The 22,239-nt window shown below is 48.0% G+C and overlaps 1 protein-coding gene across 1 annotated transcript in view; it reads left to right on the top strand.

Moving 5' to 3' along the window:
* Positions 1–22,239, top strand: part of COL13A1 (collagen type XIII alpha 1 chain) — a 60,987-nt gene that overhangs the window by 15,017 nt on the left and 23,731 nt on the right. Inside the window, exons 12-29 of the mRNA XM_086467308.1 lie at positions 3,243–3,359; positions 3,845–3,886; positions 4,736–4,762; positions 5,492–5,527; positions 6,875–6,937; positions 7,567–7,593; positions 11,462–11,506; positions 13,242–13,274; positions 14,090–14,116; positions 14,720–14,782; positions 16,831–16,884; positions 17,978–18,064; positions 19,012–19,074; positions 19,272–19,316; positions 19,948–20,016; positions 20,529–20,552; positions 21,616–21,669; positions 22,187–22,231. Coding sequence (XP_086323434.1) covers positions 3,243–3,359; positions 3,845–3,886; positions 4,736–4,762; positions 5,492–5,527; positions 6,875–6,937; positions 7,567–7,593; positions 11,462–11,506; positions 13,242–13,274; positions 14,090–14,116; positions 14,720–14,782; positions 16,831–16,884; positions 17,978–18,064; positions 19,012–19,074; positions 19,272–19,316; positions 19,948–20,016; positions 20,529–20,552; positions 21,616–21,669; positions 22,187–22,231 — 921 coding nt within the window. The remainder of the gene's footprint in view (positions 1–3,242; positions 3,360–3,844; positions 3,887–4,735; positions 4,763–5,491; positions 5,528–6,874; positions 6,938–7,566; positions 7,594–11,461; positions 11,507–13,241; positions 13,275–14,089; positions 14,117–14,719; positions 14,783–16,830; positions 16,885–17,977; positions 18,065–19,011; positions 19,075–19,271; positions 19,317–19,947; positions 20,017–20,528; positions 20,553–21,615; positions 21,670–22,186; positions 22,232–22,239) is intronic.

The following is a 22,239-nucleotide window of genomic DNA, read 5'->3' on the forward strand; positions in this document are numbered from 1 at the left end:
TCACTTGGGAAAATGTGTTTGAATAAGCTCTTATAATGGTTTAATTAAATTGCATTAAATCTTTGTGTAAACACATTTATTTTGGTTTCCAGGACCATAATTCGTGTTTAGTTTAGTTTAGTTTGGGAATGAATTCATAAAAGGAATTATGGACATATGAATAGTGAGTAAGAGTGTCCATAATCAGAGTTCACGTGGCTTTTAATGAGCCCACTTTAAGCTCCCTCATTCCATCACTTGGGACTAACTTTCCCGTGTGGATGAACTGCTGTAATTACTGTAAAAGTGTGCTGGGCACCCTCTATTAAGTGGCAGGGTTTTGTCACCCTGCTGCCTGTCTAGACAGTTAGATGCTAGCAGGGAACTGCAGTCTGCACTACAGACCTTTACCATGAGGTGCCTGGTCCTTGCCCAGTGCTGGCAAAATCCTGAACTTATCACTGGAGCCCGTGGTCTCAATTCAGTTTCTATCGATTCAGCATTTGCAGCACACAAAGCCCCACAGCTTGCACTGGTTGCCCTTCAAAGTGACAGTCTGGAGAGCGAGGCCAAGGACTGACCTCTTGAGAAGGATTTGAAAGCTGAAGTTTGTATCCAGGATGAAGTGGGAAACTTGAATATCTGCCCTGTGTCTTGTCGTCAGCCAGGGCTGCAAATTCCCTCTGTCCCCGGAGGCTAACTTCACCAGAGAATTTTGCCATGATTGGTTTTGCCGTTGCTGTATTCACTCTCTAAGTGCAACAAAGTGCAATCCACTCCTACAGATCTGCCAGCACCAGGCAATTCCAGGAGCCCAGCGTATGAATGAATACTGAGAAAAAACATGAGGCTGCAAAATAAATGTTAGCACCAGCGCCTGAGAGAGGAAAAGCCTGCTGCAGCCTCTGAGCACATCAGCAAGAGCACTTTGCCCAAGGGCTTGGGCTTAGCAGAGACATGGGTTGAGCGGAGACCTGTGTTAGGTGGCTGAACAAGCATTGCATTCCTGGGGCACAGTCAGGGTGGCTAACTGGTGTTTAAAAGAACTGAAAAATTAGCTCCAGTCAACAGCTAAAAATACAGAATGACATCTGATGAAAATGACACCTGATCTCCAACTTACCGTATCCACTTACTGTTCAGTTAGATCTGTGGGGGTCTTTTTGTGCTGAACGCATTAATAAGACAATAATGATGTGATAATAACATTTTGCATGTTTAGGGATCTGCATGGATGGGCGTTCGCTTAGACAAAGCACTCTCTGTCCAAGGCAGCAAAGCGGAGGCAATGCGAATGGGAATTTGGATGAACTCCTTCCAGCCACTCCCCATGCTGGGGCAGGGCTTCTGCTCTCCCCATCTCCCTGTCCCCTGCTGGGGTGCCAGCACCCATTCCCTGCACCATGCTGCATTTTAGTGCCCTAAATCTGGGGCGCGGACTGGGGTGACAGAGAGAAGCTGAGGTGGCAATAGAGGAGGGAGAGACAAAGGGAGACAGGCAAAGACCCCTTTGCCTTCTCATGGTGTGCCCATGGTAGGAGTGCTGTAAGATGCAATGGGAGGGAAGTCTCTGAAGCTGGGCTGAGAGGTCAGGGCAAGAGGAAATCTAGAAATATACTCCAGTGTCCTCCAAACCTGTTGTCTTCATTGGGTCCAAATTCCCTCCCAAATTTAAAAGCTATGAGACCATTTACAGGATGGTTAAATAGCACTGATTATGGAGGACAGGGAAGCTCAGGAAGGATCCTGTGTTACCTTGCACGGGCTACAGGGTGAGCCAGGATCCACTTGCAAAATGGGGAAAAGGGAGGGAACCTTCCCTGCCTGGCCCAGCAGGCTTTCCAGTGTGGGCTGCCAGTCAGGCGGCGAGGTGGTGGCTCTCTTGAGGAGAAGGGCTCTTTCTCCGCACATGACTGAGCTTCCTGTGAGCCTGGCCCGCATGTTGGAAATTTTCTTTTAAATAGCGCTCATGGCAGAAGGGATGAAAGTTGCAGCTTATTACTTTCATTTATTATTCTAAATAAAGCAAACATCCCTCTATCTGCATGTTTTACTGAAGGCAGACAGGATAAACAGCAAACTTGGTAGGAACACATGCAGGGGCCAGATTTTGTGCATTCTCCTGCACACACAAGTGTGTGAGAGCAGACTTAGTTTTAGCCAGCAGCAGTGTATACGGCTGTACAGAGGATAAATGCAGCAGAGACCCAAATGCACACTGATTTATAATTGAGAAATGACTATGTTTGATTTCTACCTTCCTGTGAATTCACCAAGGAGAGTTTTTCAAATTTAAATAATTGGGTTGCTGACAGTAGGATGTCATGATATTTTATCTAGGGAGAGGGAATGTGAGGGGAGCCCATGAGACTAACAGCTTAGCGTGGGTGCCACGGCACCTAAGGAGTTTGCTGGATTCATCAATTATATATCAGCAGTCTGGTATTCAAACATGGTGCTTCCAACCCACTGTCTCCTCAGCGCTGCTTGGTCCCAAGTCCAGGTCCTCTGGGCCAGATGACATTGCTGAGGCATGAGCCACAGCTGCCGAATGGCTACTGAGGGGCCTGGGGAGGAACCGGCTGAAACGGCTTCGTTCAGAGAGCTTAAAATGGCAGGTGGCTCCGCACGCACCAGCTTGTTAAATCTTGCAAAAGCAGGCTCTGCCTGGCGTACATAGGCCTGTTTTGGGTGGGCTCCAGAAATGCCATGATGATCGTGTTATTTTCTTTCAGTTTTGTGGCGTTTCTACTTTTGGTCCGTGGCAAAACAGAGGGAGTGTTGTCCAACAAATATAGCAGAGGGGAAAAAATAGGCTGAGGTAATACACTGTGGCTCTGCCTGGAAGCGCCAGTGTGGTCACAGGAGGCTTCACTTCACATATGACTGTCAAGTGCTTTGGAAAGCCTCCTCAGAAGCTCAGGAGATGTTGGTGCTTGACATATAAATTGTACTTCTCTGACTCACGAAGAAAAAGATCTCTTTCAACTGCTCAGTCATCTGTAGATCCCTTTTAAAGAGAGCTCTGACAAGGTGGCCTCAGATGACTTTGCAAACTGCGGGGTGCTGGCTCCTGCTGCCCAGGCAGCCCAGTCATCCTCAGCAGGGCTCTGCCTCACTCTTGGAAACCTCTCCTGGCACTAACCTGGGACTTGCTTCTACCTCTTCTGCTTCAGCCAGGCTGATCTGCCTTCAGCCTTTGGGGTGGTGGTGTGAAGGGTTTGCTCTGCCCGTCGACAACCCCTTGTTTTAATGAACCCCAGGGTGAACAAGGACAAGCGGGAATCCAAGGTCCCCCGGGGCCCCCTGGCCCACCAGGGCCCACTGGACCAGCTGGACCTGAAGGAACCCCAGGACAGCCTGGGCCAACTGGGCCACCTGTAAGTCCGATTACAAAAAAACCCTTCTGCTTCCTCTTTCTCTAGGGCACATTTTCCTCTGGCCTTTGTTGCCTCTTCTGAAGCCACGATAGCCACAGACAGGAGATTTGCAGGGGATGTGTATGTGTGGGGAGGAAGAAGTTCCCAGGAAGGAGGGGAGCGGGAGGGACGTGCGCCTGCGTTGTTGCTATCAGGACACTCACATGTGAGTGGGTGACAGCATGCCCATTTCCTCCTCCTTAGCCTCTGTAGACAGCCACGGGGAGGAAGTAGCACACAGGGTGTAATTGTCCTGCTCACAGCAGAAACCTGACTGATAAGAATCCCTGCGACCCCTTTGAAGTCTTGCCCACGTCCTGTACTCAGGCTGGCAGCAAGCAGCCAAGAAGGGTGAAAACAGAAACACCATTTAAAATAATAACATTGCTAAATGTCAGGGGACAGGGCAGAAAATCCTGTTAATGTACCTCTCTCTTTTGCAACAGGGCAGAGCGGGAGAACCTGGGAAGCCTGGCAGAGATGGAAAGGTGGGTACTAGAAACCAGCTCCATTCCTGGGAGCTACAGGGAGAAACACAGCACGCTGGTCCTGCTGCAGGACCATCTCCAAGAGTTTTCAAGGCCTGCTAGCAGGACAAGCAAGCCTTGCCCCCTGAGGCAAAAGCACCTCTCCACACATGATAGAGGGGTCAGTTGGGTGTCCTGCCAGCATCCTCATCTCTCTTTGAGCTCTGAAGAGCCAAGGATGCGATGACTAAGCATTTGAATTACCATAAGCAGGCAACATCAAGGGTGGTATAGATATCAGAGCGTGTCTAGAGTAGTTTTCTCCTGTCTGCTCACATCAGGAAGGCAGCTCCTGCATGGATATTTGTGTATGTAAATATAAGTAAGCGACATATCTGGTATGCTTCATGGTTCATATCAGGTAAATTGTTTGGTTATTTCTCATTTAGAAATACAAGTGGTTTGTTTGTTAATATATTCTCTCTATTTAGCTTGTCAGAGGAAGCTGCAAATGCCTGATTTACTTCAGAGCTGCACAGTGGGCTGGGAACAAGTTTCCTAAGCAAAGCCAGAGAAACAGAAAAGATTCTGGAGCACAATAAAGCAAAACAGCTTTTTGGTCTTCACAGTCAGCAAGACCAGACCTAGGGGCATGGAGTGCTATGGGCATGTATTTCTTTGGGTGTGGGGGTTAAGATAGCATTCATCTATATGAAGAATAGATCAGGGTTATTTTTGCTCACCAGTGCAAATTGTCTCTGTAAAGGGGCATTTCAAACCAAAGCAGCCAGCATCTCCCATCACCTTGCAGTGCATGTAATGTTGTCTACATTTGCCAACTCCAGTGTCTGTTTTGATTTTTGTCTACAGGGTTCACCTGGGCCTCCTGGACCAAAGGTGAGACATCTTGCCTCACTTAGAGGTAGCAAGGTGATAAACAGAGGTGGACACTCCTGGCAAGGAGAGATGTGTACCTTTTGACAGGTAGAGGAGGGGGAAAGGAGGTTACATCAAATAGCTGAGAAAGATTTCTAATGCAGCTCAGTATTGCCTTTGGGGCCTGGCCCATGTGCTGACTCATGGGTTTTGTCCAGGCGACATGTCTGAGTTGCATCTTGACTGAGCAAGGCACGCCTCATCAGCCCCTCTTGCAAAATTCTTTGCCACACACAGCTTTATTGGCTTCTTCCATTCTCAAAGCATTTACCAGCGCTTCAGGAACTGATTTTGCAATGCTATTGTTAAGTCCACCGCAGTTTCCCATTTACTCACTTGCCAAAGTGTGAGTAGGGGAGTGGTTGTTGTTGTTGTTGTTTTTCAGCTGCAACCACCCACCTCCATTTGTTTTTATTTGAGGTATGTAGCCAGGGTGAGGAGATAGGAGCCGCAGAGCTGGCATGCATTATCCAGCTGCTAGTGCTTATTGCACCTTTCCTGCTAGGGCTCAGTCCAGTGCAGGTAACAGTGACCCATGGGCCTGAAGGGTCAGGAACTCAGTGGAATCACTGAGCAAAAGGCGGATTTTCCCCGTGGAATGTCCTTCATTCCCAGCATCGCTCCAAGGAAAAGTGCAGGGATTTGTCCTTCTCACATCAAGTCTCACTTTTGTCTTTTTGCCTTTTTCAGGGAGACCCTGGGATTCAGGGATACCCTGGCAGAAAGGTAAGTAGGGATGCTTCTGTATTGTTAAATGAATTAAGCTGCACGGAAGCCTTGTGGGATCTCAGCTGCAAATCTGTGGACTCCTCTGGAGCCCTCTGCTGAGCTCTGCTCTCGCCCAACATGGGGCTTCGACAGGCCCACAGATCCCCTGCCATCACCCGCAAAAGGAGAGGCTGGACCCAGAGATACCTTTATCTCTCGAGTAGCTATGGTACAGACATCTCCCCAGTCTGTGTGCCTCTCTACACCCATTTCCAGGTTGAAATATACCTCTTGCGCATCCAGACCTGAACAGGAGGGTGGAAAGGGCCAAATCTCTGGCTATGTATTGCTGTCTGGAATAAAGCAGAAAAGAGTCAATCCTGCTCCAGGTTAAAAGGCAGAAGCTGGCAATGTCCGAATGCCTTCAGCAGCAGCTAGTTAACAGCAGGGTTGTCAAGCCCGGAGGGTGTAATGAGGAGACAGAAAGAGAGAGAGGGGAAAGACACAAAGCAAGATCAAAGGGGAGAGAGGGAATGAGGAGATACTGCTAAAGAGATGTCAACTGGAGAAGGGGAAGGCAGACGTTCCCAGCAGGCAGGAGCCCTATGTCCCGCGTTATCCCCACATTGCTTTATGGGTGCTCTGCAAGCAAAATGGCAAGACCTGAGAGCTTTTTAATTAGTTCTGTATAAACTGAGGAGTTTTTGTTGTGTCAGGAAGTGGAAATTATAGCCCCCGTGGACCACAGCCCACTCCTGCAGACAGATGCAATTTATTGCCTCTTCTTCCAGTGAACTGTCGGTTTTTCCATTAAGAGCCCATCCTGTTCTGTGTGCGCCGGGCGGGTGGCTCTCAGCATGCAGGAGCAGTGAGGGGGTCCCTGCAATGACCTCGCAGTGAGGGCCTCTCCTACAAGCTCCTCTTACATGAAACAACTTGTCTGACTAATTTACTTACCAAGCAAAGAGCCTGCACTGATCTCCGAGGAATGAGCCTGAGGTTGTGACCTTTCTCTGGGAAAGGTGGACAGAATGGATGAAAGTTGGGGAGAAAATCCTCCCTGGAGAGTGGGTCAGGGGAAAGGGAAAAGAGGGCAAAGAGTTAAGCAAAGATATTAGCTCTGATATGATACAGAATCTTGGGACTGCTCCCTTCAATCCTTTGTATCCTGAATATCTTTCTTGATGCAGAATGGTGCTCCTCTCCCAGAGGAGAGACCCAGATGGTAGATTGGTGCGTGGTTGGCACCTCTGTGCGGGACATCCCTCTCACATCTTTGCTGACCTTTCAGGCAACCCCCAGGCTCCTTTTCTTGCTGCTCACTGTGTTTCCTTCTTCCTCCATTTTCTTTCCTCTCTTCCTTAGGGTGAGGTGGGCGAGTCAGGCCTGCCCGGTGCACATGGCCTCCCTGGAGCTACTGGCCCCAAGGTAACCCTTAAACTCAGAGTCAGTGGGGCCATCTCCCAAGGGCAGATAATTGGTACCCAAGCCTAAGATGCGCTAAAGGAATACAGACGGTGAGGTGCAGGAGGCAGTTCTAAAGTCTGGTATAAGCCATGTAAACAGAAAAACTCACTCCTCTGTAAAGGGCTTGGGCAATTTTTGGCCAGAGTGATTCCTTGCTGTCCTGAACCAGGGCCCAGTGCAGCCCTGCACAGGCCCCCATTAAAGCATAAAACTAGCTCAGCTTATAGAGGCTTTTGCATTAAGGCTGGGAGTATGAGAGTACTCTGGTCCATGAAACAGTTTGATGGTTTGTCTACACCCAAAACATGTGGGAAAGCATCAGTACGGGCGACCTCCAGCATCCACTCCAGTGAAATAAACTGCCTTGTATTCCCAGGGAGGGGTGGGCTGCAGGCAGTGTTCAGGCTGGTACCATGTTATTATCAGGAGCCATTCCTCTCTGGAGGCCTGGGCTTGCATTTATCTTGCACTCCCTCTTTTGGCTAATTTCTGTTTGGCCCTTGCTGTTATGATTGTACTGCTTGCTCGATTTCTCTTTACATTCACTGTTCCTCTCTCTGTTCCCCCCCCCTCTCTCCTTTGCTGGGCAGGGTGAAAAAGGGGACACTGGCATAAAGGTAGGCATGAGAAATATGTTTTTTTAATGCAGTAGATCATCTGGGAGATGCTGCTCCTTGGGCTGATGGATTGTAAGAGGAAGTTGGGTCTGAGGCAGCTCTGTGGGGTATTTAATGGAGTACACATCTGTGCTCTGATTAACCACAGACAGACACTCCCAGCTCAGGCAATAAAAGCAGCCTTTATCCATTTGGTGGAATTTGATTCTTACCAAAGGCATTTCTCTGACTATGAATCTGGCTAATGATTTGTTACATCTCTCCATTTGATGGGATAGGTTGGGGTTTCCTTATAAAATCTGGTTAGCTGACACATCAAATCCACTCAAACCCTGCAACTCAGGCTGAGGTTTGGCACCAGGCTTTTCTGTCTGTTTCTGGACATGTTACAGGCTCATATGGTCTATTCCCAGATGTTACCTATTTGACTGAAAATTACTGTACCCATATATTTAAAGTGTATTACTCAATGTAGGCTGAGCTTAAAACATTACAACATTGGCAAGTGTTCATGACAGTCAGAGCATACTCTGTCATGCCATACATCTTAAACATCGTGAGAAAAGACTGGTCCTGTAATATTTTAAAAGGCATTAACAGTGACACATACATTTCAAGTATTTAGTATGTGGCATGCATCTCATTTATCGTACAGCATATACAATTTCTATATTTTTTCCATCTGGGTAGATTACTGTTTAAAGGGAGAAAAGGCCCCTTCAGAACTTAACATAGATGCGTTACATCGAGTTTAAAGAAATATTCTTGGGGAATGCAGGCTCTGGGTTAACAGTTGAATAGAACAGCAGCAATTATCTTCCTACGGGAAAACGATCCCTCCTCAGAAATACTGCGGTGCATGTAAAGTCCAAAGGTTCCCCTGTGTCCGTCTTCACATGAGTGTAATTCTGTCAAGCACAAAGGCATCACTTCTGGTTTGTGCCAGTGTAAATGAAAACGGAATTGCACCCAGAAATAATGTGTTTTGGGGGCTAGGAGATTGTTTGCTGCTGTCTTAACAGCCAGGTGCTCTCCTATTAAGCTGAACTGGAGGACTGAAGTTAGAGCATGGCCTGGGAGGAGAAGCTGTGTTCCACCCCTGCATATACTCCCATATTTCACAGCTAGCAGACGCCTGCTCTGCTTTCTTGAAGGACTAACCAGCCCTTCATTTGGGCTCTGGTAGAGGGGAAGTCTCCAAGTCTTCCAGTGTTGTCTCAGGGTCATCCGCAGGCAAGAGCCTTCCCTGTTCTGTGTTAGAGAGCAATGACTTAGGGCAACCCTGGAGACGTGCTCTTGCTACTTGGGCCCTTATTCATCCCACTTCATAAAGAGCGGAGATGAAACCCGCTGTGCTTTTTGTGGTACTGCAGTTCCAAAGGGGCACCTCCCCAGTCCCAAAATGACCTCTTCTTTCACACACAGGCTTCATTTGTTATTGCCAGGATCACTTTTCTCTCAACCTTCTTTCTTCTTTGCTCAGAGGAATTGAAAGAGAAGTGCAGAGGTACCCGTAAATCGGCAGCCAGACATCACCCAGTAGCAGCTCCTGAACATACAACAGCATATACATTTGTTGTGTTTGGAAACTGCTTCTTTCTGTTATCCTCCCGCCTAGGAGGGTTGTTTGGGACTCTGGAAGACTTTTAATGCTTCTACCTTTGGATCCAGTTACCTGGGCTAGATTCTACCCTCTCCTTGTTTTGAGGAGCCCCGGGCAAACACTGTGATTCATAATTTAGCTGTAGTGACCAATTTTGCATAGCATATCACTGCTTTTGCTGTCAGTGAAGAACATTTCAGGCCTGAAAAGGCTTGCTGGTTTCACACAGACCCCTTGTTCATTTAATAAGCTCTCCCTACCTAGTGACAGATGCAGCACAACATAGATTCTCTCTTAACTATTTTCTTTTGTGGCCACCAAATGGTGGTACTTTGATCACCTTGAGACCTATATCTGTGTCCCATGAAGATCATTAGACAACCAGTGAATGTGATCACTTGGGCCATTGGAGTAAGCATTTGAATCACTGCCCCCTAGCCTAGCCACCACATTCAGCCTTACTGATGTTTTCTTTCTTTTTTTGAAAAATCTTTAGGATAAGGCTTTTTCTCATGCTCTGAGGAAAGAGCAATAAAGAAATTGCCCACGGACTTGCTCAATAACCCCCTCATAAGCTGCCTTTCACAGCAAGGAGCAAAAAAGGAAAGATCTCTGTTTTAATCAGCAGCCCATAGCCAATACTGCTAACGAGCTGAGCAGCATAGGGCATTCTTTGTCATGATTGGCACCCAGTGGGTATAAAGCTGCTCACACCAGGTGTAGGGGAAGAGAGTATGAGGGTCTCTTCTGTGTTAGAGGGGAGGGGTGTAGTCTAACTCTTCTGGAGAGACTGGGGATGTATTTCCTAAATCAGTATGAAGCTCTGGAGAGCTGGGAGGTGCTGCTGACCACCTTCCTGGAGCCCACTGGGGACCTGTGCTGGGGGTTTTGCTTTCGTATCTGCAGTTGGTGATGTTTCCCAGCTTCTGGCTTGGCTGCACCATTCCAGTGCTGGTTTGGGTGGGCTGCTGCTGCCTGGCTCTGACACCTTGTGCAGCCCAGAGAGCACCGGGGGATCATGAAGGGATCAGCCCAGTGGGTACTTACTGTATTACAATGGCTTTCAAATGCATAAGAGTTTAAAGATGTTCTGAAGGGTTGTTTTTCCTGCTTATTCTCTGGCTTTGGCTCTGGGGTTTTTTTCTGCTCTTTTAATAGTGTGGTGTGGTGTTTGTTGCTCCTGCTCTTTAATTAGCTCTAGTGCCTGTGTGATCCTGCCAGTGCTAGTGGGGGCTGCGCAAGAGAGCTGAGGCCATCATCAGAAAATGCAGGATAGGGTGGTTGCTCTGTAACTTGCCCCCTGTAAGGGGCTACCTTGCTCCCTCTCACTGTGGTGGCTTTGCTTTTGCAGGGCTAAATAATTAAACAGCTTTTCAGGAAGGTCTCTGGGATAGGGAATTACTTTCACATGCAGGGCCTGCTCTGTGGGGGTAGCCCCTGCAAAAGGTGTGGGTGCCTCTCAGCAGAAAGCATTGGTCTTCTCTGCTTGGTCTCATTTAAGGAAAACAAAACCAAACAAAAACCCAAAACCCCAGGGAGTGCAGTTGGGAAGGAGGGAGGGAGAGTGGTACCCACTTCTCCAGTACAAAGCATTTGTAATTATTGTTTTATTTTTCTTGCATCTGAAAATACTGTAAGCTGCATAGGGTGGGAGGTGCCCACACTGCCTAGGTCATGTATGTTATGGTATTAAACAGTATTTTACAAAATATAATTCACAGGATGCCACAATTACAAAAAGTGCTTTTAAAAAAGCATATACATACATCCCTGCTGAACAGTCCTTCCAAGCAAGGACTAAACACCCAGAACAAAATAACAGCAGTATGCAGATTGTCTGAAGATGTTTTATTTTCCAGTTATCGCCAGATAGAATTCAGGCTAACGATGCAAGGCAACTGTTGGATTCTCTGTTTCTCCGGATAAGTTTGTTCATACCATAGTCATGGCAGGCTGAGCAGTTCTGCTCTGCAGAACACCATGGCATGGGATGTGGAAGCAGGATACCAAGACTGACTTTGTTCCCAGCACTGTTGCTGTGGGTCAGTCCTGCTGTACACAACAGGCTTGAGAGGTACCGCTGATGGGAAACGGCCCTGGCTAGGGCAGTCAGCATGGTGAGAGTCAGGTGGGGAAATAGGTTGTGACCCATCTCACCTGGGAGGCTTCCTCAACGCCTGTGCCCTGGGCACTTCTCACAGAGCCTCAGGAAGACTCATCTCTGTCTCTTGCTCTCTTTCTCTCTGTTTCTTGCTCTGCTTCTAGGGGGAGAGAGGCATGCCAGGGCTGCCAGGAAGACATGGCACTAAGGTACCTTGTAAACAGTGGAGTGACGCTTGTCTGCCTGGTCTCACCCGTACCACTCGACTGTCCCTGATGGAGATGTGTGTGTGTCTGTTAGTCAATGACTATCATCAGCTGAATTCTTTCTGCTTCTAAATTGCAAAATATAGGGCCTAATTTATGATGGAAATGGTGGAGGAAGAAATGTTTTACAAAGCAAATGGCATGCCCAGTCCGATGCTGTCTTGCAACATCAGGATCTTAATGCTTTATGCTAGTGAGAGTGGCCAATTGCTGATGTTTCTAGGGAATTAGCATTTTGTAAATTGGGGGCCCCAAGGGACCGCTGCAACCTTCAGCACTGTGCGTTAGCCCACTGCCATCAATGGGGTTATGCAAGTGTGAACCTGGACTAAGGCAGCGATGAATCAGGGTCAGTGCGTGAGCAAGCCTGCATGTGTGTGCATTGCAGTTTTAGGATAAATACTAGAAAATAACATCGTCTACATTCACTGCCATTTAAAGGCCAAAGAGTGAGGAACAGGCATCCCAAAAGCACTGTGAAAGCCTAACCCAAGCCACTTGCTGCATGTAATCCCTTTCATGACTCTAGCCTGTAATCACGAAAACTTACTGATCCCTGAGACAATCTGGAATGCTTTTTTCCCCCCATTTATTGCATAGAATCCCTGATCTCCATCTTCTGTCCTTGTGTTTTTTAGCTTTGTCCCTGATTTCTGTTTCAGAAAGCTGAGAGGTATGATCCTGCTGCTCTCTGGCTCGCCACTCCTCCTTGTTTGAACTTTTCCAAGCTCTTTTCACTTTGAACTTGGCTCTCGATCCTCTTCTCTGCCTTATGTGCTACATCCCAACCTCTCTCATTTCCCAACTTCTAACACCGCTTCACCTCCTTCCCTCTCCTTTGACCTCCGTAATCCCTCATATTTGCTTTTGTAACTGGACCTTTTCATCAGGACCTAACTAATACTAACACAGGGCATACAGAGATTTTGGAGCAGAGGGTTGATAGGGAAGATCTGCTTTTTGCAGCAGTGCTGTTGAAGGAAATGACTGTCCCTGTGGGAGCAGCTGCCTCCTGGGGTTTTGAACCATCTGTCTTGGATTGCAGAGGAGGCTGGACTCTGTGGTCTCATGGTGGTGGCTTGCTCTGTGCTGCAGAATGACGCCTGAATTGCAGGGCTTGCAAGTCTTTTTTTTTTTTTTTTCCCCTAAGGTGGCTGGCTTCAGAGCTCTCCTGAAAACATTTTACTGCAGGGTTTGTCTTCTGTGATAAAAACAGAATGCGGGGAAAGAGCAAGACCAAGGCTCTGGGATATGAGCTGGCCTTTCTTGGGATGCTTGAGCTGAAATAGCTGGAGTCAAGTGCTGAACTGGATGTTTGGTCCTCCATCTGTCTTTGCATTCCTCAGTTATTTGACACTGCTGTGCTTGTTGGCCTTTGCTTCACCTGCAGGACTAAAACGAGGGGGGTAGAAATCTGGTTGTCTTGACTGGGTTGTGCTCATGACATCTGCCTTTGGAGGAGCTTTCTGGAAAGCAGAGCCACTGCCATAGGTGAAAGACCCGCACAGGGAAGGAGGATGTGTACTGTGTGGTGTTACAGCATTACTTCTGAGTTTTGGAAAGGAAAAGACATGGATTTTGCCTTTTTAGTTCCACCTGGTTGATACTGGTTTGCTTTTAAAAGTTTGTGTCTGATTCATCTCAAACAAGGTGCTCCTGTCTTTCCTTTCTCTGCCAGGGCTCTCCTGGGATGGCCACCGCAGGAATGAAGGTCAGTTTTACACTACACGGCAATGGTTTGAGTAGGGCACGCTTGGGGGCAAGGGCTGGAGTTCGGAGAGCACAAGGCACAGGAAAATTGTCGGACAGCTCCCGCTAAAGGGGAATATCAGAACTGCCGTTGCTTTGGGCAGAGATACTAGACCCGTCTCCAGCAGCACTCCTGCTCCTCCCCAACTCGTCATACTCCACAGCAGTGTCGGGATGGCAACAAAGCAAAGGGCCAGGTGCAGATTTAGGGGACTAGAAGATGCTCGGGGATCCAAGATGCACAATGAGACAATGACCTGTTGTCCTGATTCCTTCCAGCTTCTGGGGAAAAAAAATCCACAAATACAGAATTTATCTCCAGGGCTGGTGGGGAGGTTTCTTCCTCCTTGATGGCACATTGATCCTTATCAACACAGCCTACCCCCAAACCCAGTTGCAACAGCAGCCTTGCTCTGTTCCTGTGCACACAGAGCTAGGAGTAGGCAAATTCCTTAATGCCAGATGAGTCTTGTCTTATTATGCTCTCTTGTATCTGGTAAACTTTCTCCCAAGATACTGCGAAGTGGTTACTCAGTTTTATAAAAGCCACTTGTCTGATGCTTACTGGTTTCTAACAGCAGCCTAGGAGCTAGCTAATGAAGAAAAAACAAGCTCCAGGCACAAATACTGATATGCATTTAAAGCATCCTCATGCCCCTATTTACAAGCCCAAGGCCTCCATAGAGGAATGTTCTTTCCTCTACTCTGATAGCTTTAGGAGGATTTGTACTCTCTTCTCTTGTTTTTCACTTTATTTTCCTGTCTCTTTCTCACCAGGGCGAGCCCGGGACTCCAGGAGAAAAGGTACTCTCAGAAGGTTTTGCTCTGAGCCTGCACTTCTGGTTTGTTTGTGTATTTTTTTCCCTTCTCAGAGCAGCTGAGGGAGCTGAGGAATGACTATTTCCCAGTGCCCAAATGCACCTGCCTGTGTCAGCAAAATGGTAGTAGCATACAGTGATGCCGAGAGAGGGACCATACTGTAAACAGATTCCTTCCCTCCTGCTCATGTCTGTGTTGATGGGAATACCCTCCAGCTGCCTTCCTCCTTTCCTCCCTACTCCACAAAACATGCACAGCACATTTTGTTTAGCAAGTATGCTCCCTCTTCTCCTTCTCTTGTCCCCTTTTGCCTCCCAGTACTTCTGTCTCCACCAGAAGTTACTGTGGTAGTGCAGGGGGCTGTTCTTCTATTATGCACCCTATGAAATGCCCTGCACAGCCTCCCCTGTCTCGGTGTAGCGTGACCTGGTTTGAGTTCCTGTGGCGGGCATGGTACAAAAATACCACTCTCCATCACTAAGCAGCCGGCTAGGTTTCTGAACAGCTGGCTCCTCTTGTGTGAGGCTCACTGGGTTATGTTACAGCTTGTAACAGACACATTCTCTATCTCTTTTCTTCCCCACAAAGGGAGATCCTGGAGTCCCAGGGAGGATGGGCCCCCCAGGTTTGCCAGGGAAGAGGGGGCAGCGGGTAGGACATTGTGTGTTTGGGCTTGGTGTCCTGGCAGGGCTGCGCTGTGTTCCCTGTGAGCGGGAGCTGGCAGGAGCCTGCTTTGTGTTGCATTGTCATGCTTGTGGGGGATTATGTGTCCTTTTCTGGCTTTTGCCCCCTTGGTGAAGTGTCCTTGCGTGTTCCTGCTTGCAAGAGGTGGGGGGCTGAGGGCAGGCAGGTCAGCGTAAGATGCCTGGGATGTAGTCTTGTCCTGGGAACAATTAAGGACAATGCTGCATCTCTTGACTCTAGAAATAAAACCCTAAACAGGGATTCAGTAATCTGACCCTCTTCCTCAAGAAATCTGCTTTTTTACACCATTGTTCAGGCAGCACAGGATGTTTTCAGTAGCCCTTATGGGCATGTGTATTGAAAACTAGTCCTTGAATGAAAAGTAGGATACCAGAAATGGAGCAAGGCAGAATCAGGGATTCGAAGAGGCCTGAGACAGGATTTGAGATTATATCCTTATAAAAACCCCAAAGGCCAAACTTTTTCTGTAGGTATGAGGTCCTGCAAATGTTTTCCTTCTTTCCAGGGAGAGAAGTGTTGGTTTACAGCAGCAATGTACATGATCTGTCAGGGAAGGATGGGGGGCTTACAGATGACTGAGAGCCAAATTACCTAGGAGAAGGGGGTCACTGCACTATAGAATTGCCTAAAAAAATAAGATAGCTGCTAGTTAATTGTTTCCATGGAGCCACCACTGCATGTCTGTTCCCAGAGCATTGATCCAAGTCCCCTGCATGTCAGATGTGTGCCCTTGAGCTCTGATGAGACTGGCACACAGCACCAGCCTCTGCAGGCAACAGCATGGCGCCAAGAGGAACTCTTTGCTAGCCTTACTGATCTGGGGTGCTGCTGTTGTGGAGAGAGCTGGGGACCTGCTGGGGGAAAGGGGATTTGATTTGTTCTTTGTAATCTGTAAAAGTTGTTAGGTCTTGGAGGTGTGATGATCGCAGGTAAGAACACGTCTTTTTCTGATGATGCGTTTGAAACTTCTCTTCATGGTAGCAGAAACCTCTGATACCACATTCTGGCCTGGCAAACCACAGACTCCTGAACAGGACACTGTAGCTAGAACCCATGGGTTTAGCAGCTGGATGGAATGGGCTGAATAGAACTTAACTTCAACATAAAGACCGGTAACTGATCTCCAGTATTCAAAAGACGACCCAGATGTCATGGTGAACTAAGCAAAGTCACTTCAAGTGAATGCTGGGTGCCCTCCATTGCTTGCTGCCCTGTGGCATCCTCCATACTCCATGGTGCCTCGTGCAGCTCCACCTACAGATCTTGCTCTCCAGGCATCGTTTTACGCCATCACCTTCTGTCTTTGACATTTTTGCCACTCCTGTTTTCACTGCTTTTCATGACCAGTATGTGTCACAGAGCTCGGCTGCTAACTGAGACACTGCACTGCTTTTTTTTTTTTTTTCAAGGGCATAATGAGACTGGGAGTTCCCTAACTGGAGGTAGTGAACAGGAGCAGGAAATGCCCCTTGGGAGATGTGTGGGAATGTTGGTTGTGAGATCTTTGCCAAAGCGAAGGAGTGTAATGAGGAGGTGTGAAAAATGGGATGGACTCAAGCAGTGGGCAGTTTCTGTGAAAAGAGCTGAACTCTGTCAGGGCACGGAGAAAGTCCTTCACTCCAGCTAGAACTTGCCCTGGGCAACAACTTCTCTGGGTATACGGAATGGGGAGAGCCTGTGCTGAAGGACTGACAGGGAAAAGGGTTTAGCAGATCACAGTGTAAGGAAGATGCACAGGGGGGATCCTGGATGCTTTTCCCACTCTCCTTTTTTTGGAGAGAAATGGCAATGATGTGCATAGACAGTAAAAAAGAACAGGAGAAGATGTTCACTGTCCTGAGCAAGTCCTGCCAGAGGATGCCATGTCTATGCCTAAAATAAAATCCCCTGGGGAAGGGAAAGAGGCTTTGAAACCAGGAGCAGCTCATCCTTTGGCTGCTCCTCCAGGACAGAGAGCCTGCAGAGTTAGCCCTGACTGTCTGTTTTGCCAACAGGGTGAGAAGGGACGAGCTGGTGACCCTGGGCTTCCTGGACTCCCTGGCGTGAAGGTTTGTATCTTTTATGACTTTGGGGGGGGCTATGCTCATCCCCTTTCCTTCCTCCCTCCTGTGCACAGTTCATGCACTTTTAAGTCACTGTTGCACCGTACAGCAGCATGTTCTGCAGAGCTTAGCTGGATGTCAGCCCCAGCCAGGGATGTGATGGGGTCACACAAAGGATGCCTTTTTGTGAGGAAATGCAGTGATGGGGAGGCTGCTGTGGTCCTGGAAACGTGACCACGGAATTGTGTTCCAGTAGTTTCCCTTTGAAAGCGTGACCTCAGATGTAACGTGGCATTTCAGTGTCTCTCCTGCTCCAAGATCCACGTGTGAGGAGGTGATGGGCTTTTTGGGAGCTGTAGTGCTGTGCTCTGAGCTGGAAGAGCAGCCTTGCGCTCAGAGAGACCCAGGGCAGGTCAGCCAAAACTAAGCTCTGAAACTTGGCGGCAACTGTGAAACTCTGAAACTCCCTGTGCTCTGAGATGTGGATAGAAATCACACCTTTCAAGTTATACTTTCAGAGGGTGCTTTTCCTTTGGGACATGCACTGAATGACAGTGGCTGTTTCAGGAAAGGATGAGGGTGTAATGGCAACTCAGTGCAAGCAAAGCTTTCCTGTTACTGCTTTTGTACCTGCTCTGTGCGAAGGATATGGTCTGCAGGGCTGACTATCTGGTTGATGACTACAGCTCTAGAGGAAGATATACCAAAAAAAGCCGTTATCAGGTGGTTTTATCAGCTCAGTTTCAACAGTAGAAGAAAATGATTGTGTTCAAACTGGAGGCCGGGGAATGAGGTCTGTCCACAAGCAGCTTTATATGGCCCTGGGGAACAAGGGCTGAGCAGCAGCACTGCAGCCAAAGGGATGATGAGAGACCTGTAACTGCTGGCAGGGCTCTAGGTGGAGCCCCCAGGTAGAACAATATCAGCCTGGTTCCTGGACAGCTGGTGGCTCTGGAGTAGGATGTTTATGGGCTATAAAAAGGCCAGCTGATGGACCTTATCTTGGGCCCTGTCTCTCTAAGCCAATAGTTTGGCGAGTGAAATTATGGAGATGGAGGGACTGAACTGTGACACATGGCTTGTTTTTCCTTGCAAACAGGGTGAGAAGGGAAATGCTGAGAATGCCTTGGTGGGAGGTAAAGGAGAACCTGGCCCTCCAGGTCTGCCTGGGCCCCCTGGACCAAAGGTGAGTGGGTTTTTTCCTCCAGTGAGTTGTGAGTTGTGAGGGATTGTGCCCAGCATGTGATTTCCTGCTGAAGGGATATTAGGTTCTGCAAGAAGTTTTAGTTCTGTTGTTTTAAACCCTGAAGGTGAGAGAATTTGTGGACTATGTTTCTGAGAGGAAAATACCCTCCTTGTGCTCAAATAACTCCCTTCTAGGCTCTGTGAGAAACCAGTTGCTCAGAATCCATGACAGGCTCTAGTCCCTGTGGTACCTGAAGCAGGGTGAACATGGGGAGGCAGGATGCAGGCCCTCCAATTCTTCTCTTCCCTCCCTCTTCTACGTGCTCAAGGAGCAGCAGTAGTAAAATCCCACCCCTTGGCAAAGGACACCAAAACCACTTAAATCTGAGGTCAAATCTCAGGTGTACTTGGAACAGCCCTCCTGTGCACTTACTTTGGGTCTGAATGTGGTGCGGTTGACACACTGGAGGGAAGGGAGGCCATCCAGAGGGACCTGGACAGGCTGGAGAGGTGGGCCTGTGCAAACCTCATGAAGTTCAACAAGGCCAAGCACAAGGTCCTGCACCTGGATCTGGGCAATCCCAAGCACAGATACAGGCTGGGGGATGAGTGGATTGAGAGCAGCCCTGGGGAGGACTTGGGGGTGCTGGTGGATGGTAGGATGAACATGAGCCAACGGTGTGCGCTCGCAGCCCAAAAAGCCAACTGTATCCTGGGCTGCATTCAGAGCAGCATGGCCAGCAGGTCGAGGGAGGGGATTCTCCCTCTCTGCTCATCTCTGGTGAGACCCCACCTGCAGTGCTGTGTCCAGCTCTAGGGCCCCCAGCACAAGAAAGACATGGACCTGCTTGAGCGGATCCAGAGGAGGGCCTCCTGGAAATGCAAAGTCAGCAGTGGGGTCACACGCCCTCCACACAATACAAACTCATCGCTTTCTTTTTCTCTCAGGGAGAAGCTGGTGACATTGGCCAGCCTGGTGCTGTAGGGTCACTGAGCGGGAAAAGGTATAGAGTGCTTCTGCACAATCCCGCCCCAGGTTCAGTAGCTGCAAATTTGTTCCTACATGTACAAAACTTAGCTGAAAAGGAGCACTTTAAAATAATGCTGTCTAGTCCCAGACTGTTTCTGACGACTAGCAGAGATCAATGATTCCTGGAGTTTGAGCAAGTGATGGGATAGGCTTTGCTAACAGCATATTCTTGTTACAGGGGGAATCTGGTTTGCCAGGAGACCAGGGACCCATGGGCCCAAGGGTAAGTGTCCCTTCACTAACACTTGAAGAGTTTTGGCCCTTCAGAGGGGTCCACACCAACAGTCTAGATTAGGCCTCTGCTTTCTTGACAGATGTTCTCACCATCACTAGAAGTGCTTATAGCCTGGCAATGGCGAAGTTTGGGGCAGACCGTTTCTCTACTCCATACCCTCATCAGAACACACCCCCACCTTAGGTGGGGGAAAAGTCTTTCGAGCCACTTCAGGGTGAATGCTCAGCTCATTTGTAGAAGGAGGTGGGTTTGGACATCCCAGTCTGAACTCAGGCCCTTGGCATATCATCAGCAAAGGGCAGCAGGAGGGTGTTCGGTGTGTGCCCGAGTCTGACAATTGCTTGGACAATCCAGTTCCTGGATTCTGGCTTCAACTTTACCACTTCCCAGACCTGCCAGCTTTGATGGTCATGGCATAGTGATCTGGGCTTGTCTGGCTATGCTTCTGTAGTGTTTCCTCTATAAAACATGCTTCTAAGAGCTTTGTTTAGTAAATGAAAAACTGGAGGCTCATGAAACAGGCTTCTCCGAGACACTTTTTTTGGGGTGAACCACAGCTCTGAGTACCCTATGGGAAGGGTAATCCCCAGGTCCTGGCTAAAAACCTGGTATTTTGCAGGGCCCCAAAGGAGAGCCTGGGAAGGATGAAATGATGGACTATGATGGTAACATCAGTGAAGCTCTCCAGGTGAGCAACTGCCTTCCTGTCCCATGAGGGTACTTTATTTTTTCCCAGGGGGTGCAGACAAATGGGGACAATGTAGATTTGCATCCTTGGCAGTAGCAGCAAAGAGAAGTACTTTATTGTTCCATAGCCCCCTTCATCCCACACCTTGTTTAGTTGATATATTCACACTGGTAGATGTAGAGGTCATGTGAATCCCCTCAAGAGCAGCCCGTGACTTGGGGTAGGTGGTGAATAAAAGGACTGCAAGTCTTCCTCAGTAATGTGCACTGATGGTCTGTGGTGAGTGAGTAGCTGTGCCCAGCTCTGGATTAGACTGGGTTCTACTTGGAAAAAGGGAAAATCATAGACTTCGTGGGACTTGGAGCTAGTTATTCCCTTTTGTTAATTTTGTAGGCTCCTTGTTCATTTGGGCCAGTGTTACATTAGTGGAGAACAAACCACCTTCAGGAAAAAGCTTAGTGTTCCAATGGCTGTTTTCCTTTTTGATTTTTTTTTTTAAACTTTTTTTCTAGGAAATACGAACTTTGGCCTTGATGGTGAGTTCCTAGATTTGATGTGCGGTTTTAAAGAAGTAGCCATATGTGCATCCTGAGCAGATGGCCTGACAATTTAGGTGCACCTAAAACATTTGGCCTTTGCTGTTGGGACCTAAAGTTGGGGCAGCTGACAGCTGAAGGAACAGCTCATCCTGCCTTCTGATCTTGGCACTTGAGTACTAATCAGGCCCTTTATTTCTCTGCTTTAAGAGGTAATACGTGCTGCTCAGAAAAGGGAGTGCTCAGAAAGCAGGCTGGAACAAGCAGGGCTGACCAAAGTAGAGAAAAAGGAAGCCTTGGGTGTCTTGCAAGAGAGCTTATACTGGAGGTCTGTGGTGGACACTTCCTGTGATGGGAGGACGTATTTTCACCATTGATAAGTATAACTTGAAGTAATAGTCCTGTACAAAACTGATCATTTAAAACAGCAGTGACTACAAGCCCTTTGAAGACAGAGGCAGGCAAGGTGGTTATTTTGAGACAAAATAAGGGAAAACATTTCCCTGTATTTTGCTCCTCAAGACAAGAAACCTGGTTAGGAAAAAAGATGGATTTTTAAAATGCAGTATGTCAGGGCAGCACAGGTAGCATCAGTAGCATCCCTTGCTTGGCCAAACAGCTCCCTAGGTCTCCTTAAATTGGTGACTGCCAAGACTAACCAGGAATCTGCTCAAAATCCTAGGGCCATTCAGGTCTGCATAAGCCGTGCTTGGGATCTTAGTAGTACAATGTTTCCTATGATCTCTACTCTAAAAATAAACTTCTGTAGATAGGAAGGGAAAACTTTAAGTTCATCTCAGTTTCATGAACGGGTAGCTGTGGTCATTTTTGTTTTCTTCCACGAAAATGTAAACAAACACATACATATCTGCAGCTCACTTTGGACTGGCCTGCTGCTCACTCGGGACTTTCCATTGCTCGGCTTCTCAAGCAAATACAATTTTAGTAGTCCTTGGGAAAATTCCCCCACAATTTCCCTGTAGACTCAGAGGAGCTGTTTCGTTTGAAAACATGAAAATAAAAGCCCTGTTGGTAACCTGAAAATTAATTTTTCTTTATCTAGGGACCCCCAGGACTTCCAGGTGTTGCTGGACCTCCAGGGCCACCAGGACAGAAGGTATTTGCTCAGTTCAGCACTTGTAGAGCTAAGGAAAACACAGGAGCAGTCCAGGCAGAATTCCCCCATGCAGCCCTCCCCAATGCTTTTATTCTCCCTGTCCAGCACTATCAGACCGTCCTGCTGGCTTCTGCCACTCCTCCTCATTGACAATATCCTGAAAATCTCTTTTCCCACAGTGATAATGCCTTATCTGAAAGATGAAGGATCCTTTCTACTCGCCCTCCCCTTTAGGAAGCAGCTTATGGGAACTGATCTCTGTGCAGGGATTGTGTTGGTTAGGGACTATGTTGTAGCACTGGGGCTGTGAACGGTCAGTCAGGACAAACAAGGCTGGTGAAATTCTTAGGCAGTCACACGATGTATTGTTTCAGCAGATGTTTCCGTGCTTTTTTTTCTGTGACTGTTAGTTACCAGAGTCCCTTCAGATTATTTCTGTAATGCCCAGCCTTCATCATCATTGTGCTATGCAGAATAGCTGCTTTCAAACTGCCAAAGTAACAATTCTGTGTTTCAGGGTGAAATTGGCTTGCCAGGTCCTCCAGGCCATGATGGAGAAAAGGTAAGACA

The sequence above is a fragment of the Leptosomus discolor genome, chromosome 6 (assembly GCF_034619465.1).
Source record: "Leptosomus discolor isolate bLepDis1 chromosome 6, bLepDis1.hap2, whole genome shotgun sequence".
In the NCBI taxonomy this organism is placed as follows: domain Eukaryota; kingdom Metazoa; phylum Chordata; class Aves; order Leptosomiformes; family Leptosomidae; genus Leptosomus; species Leptosomus discolor.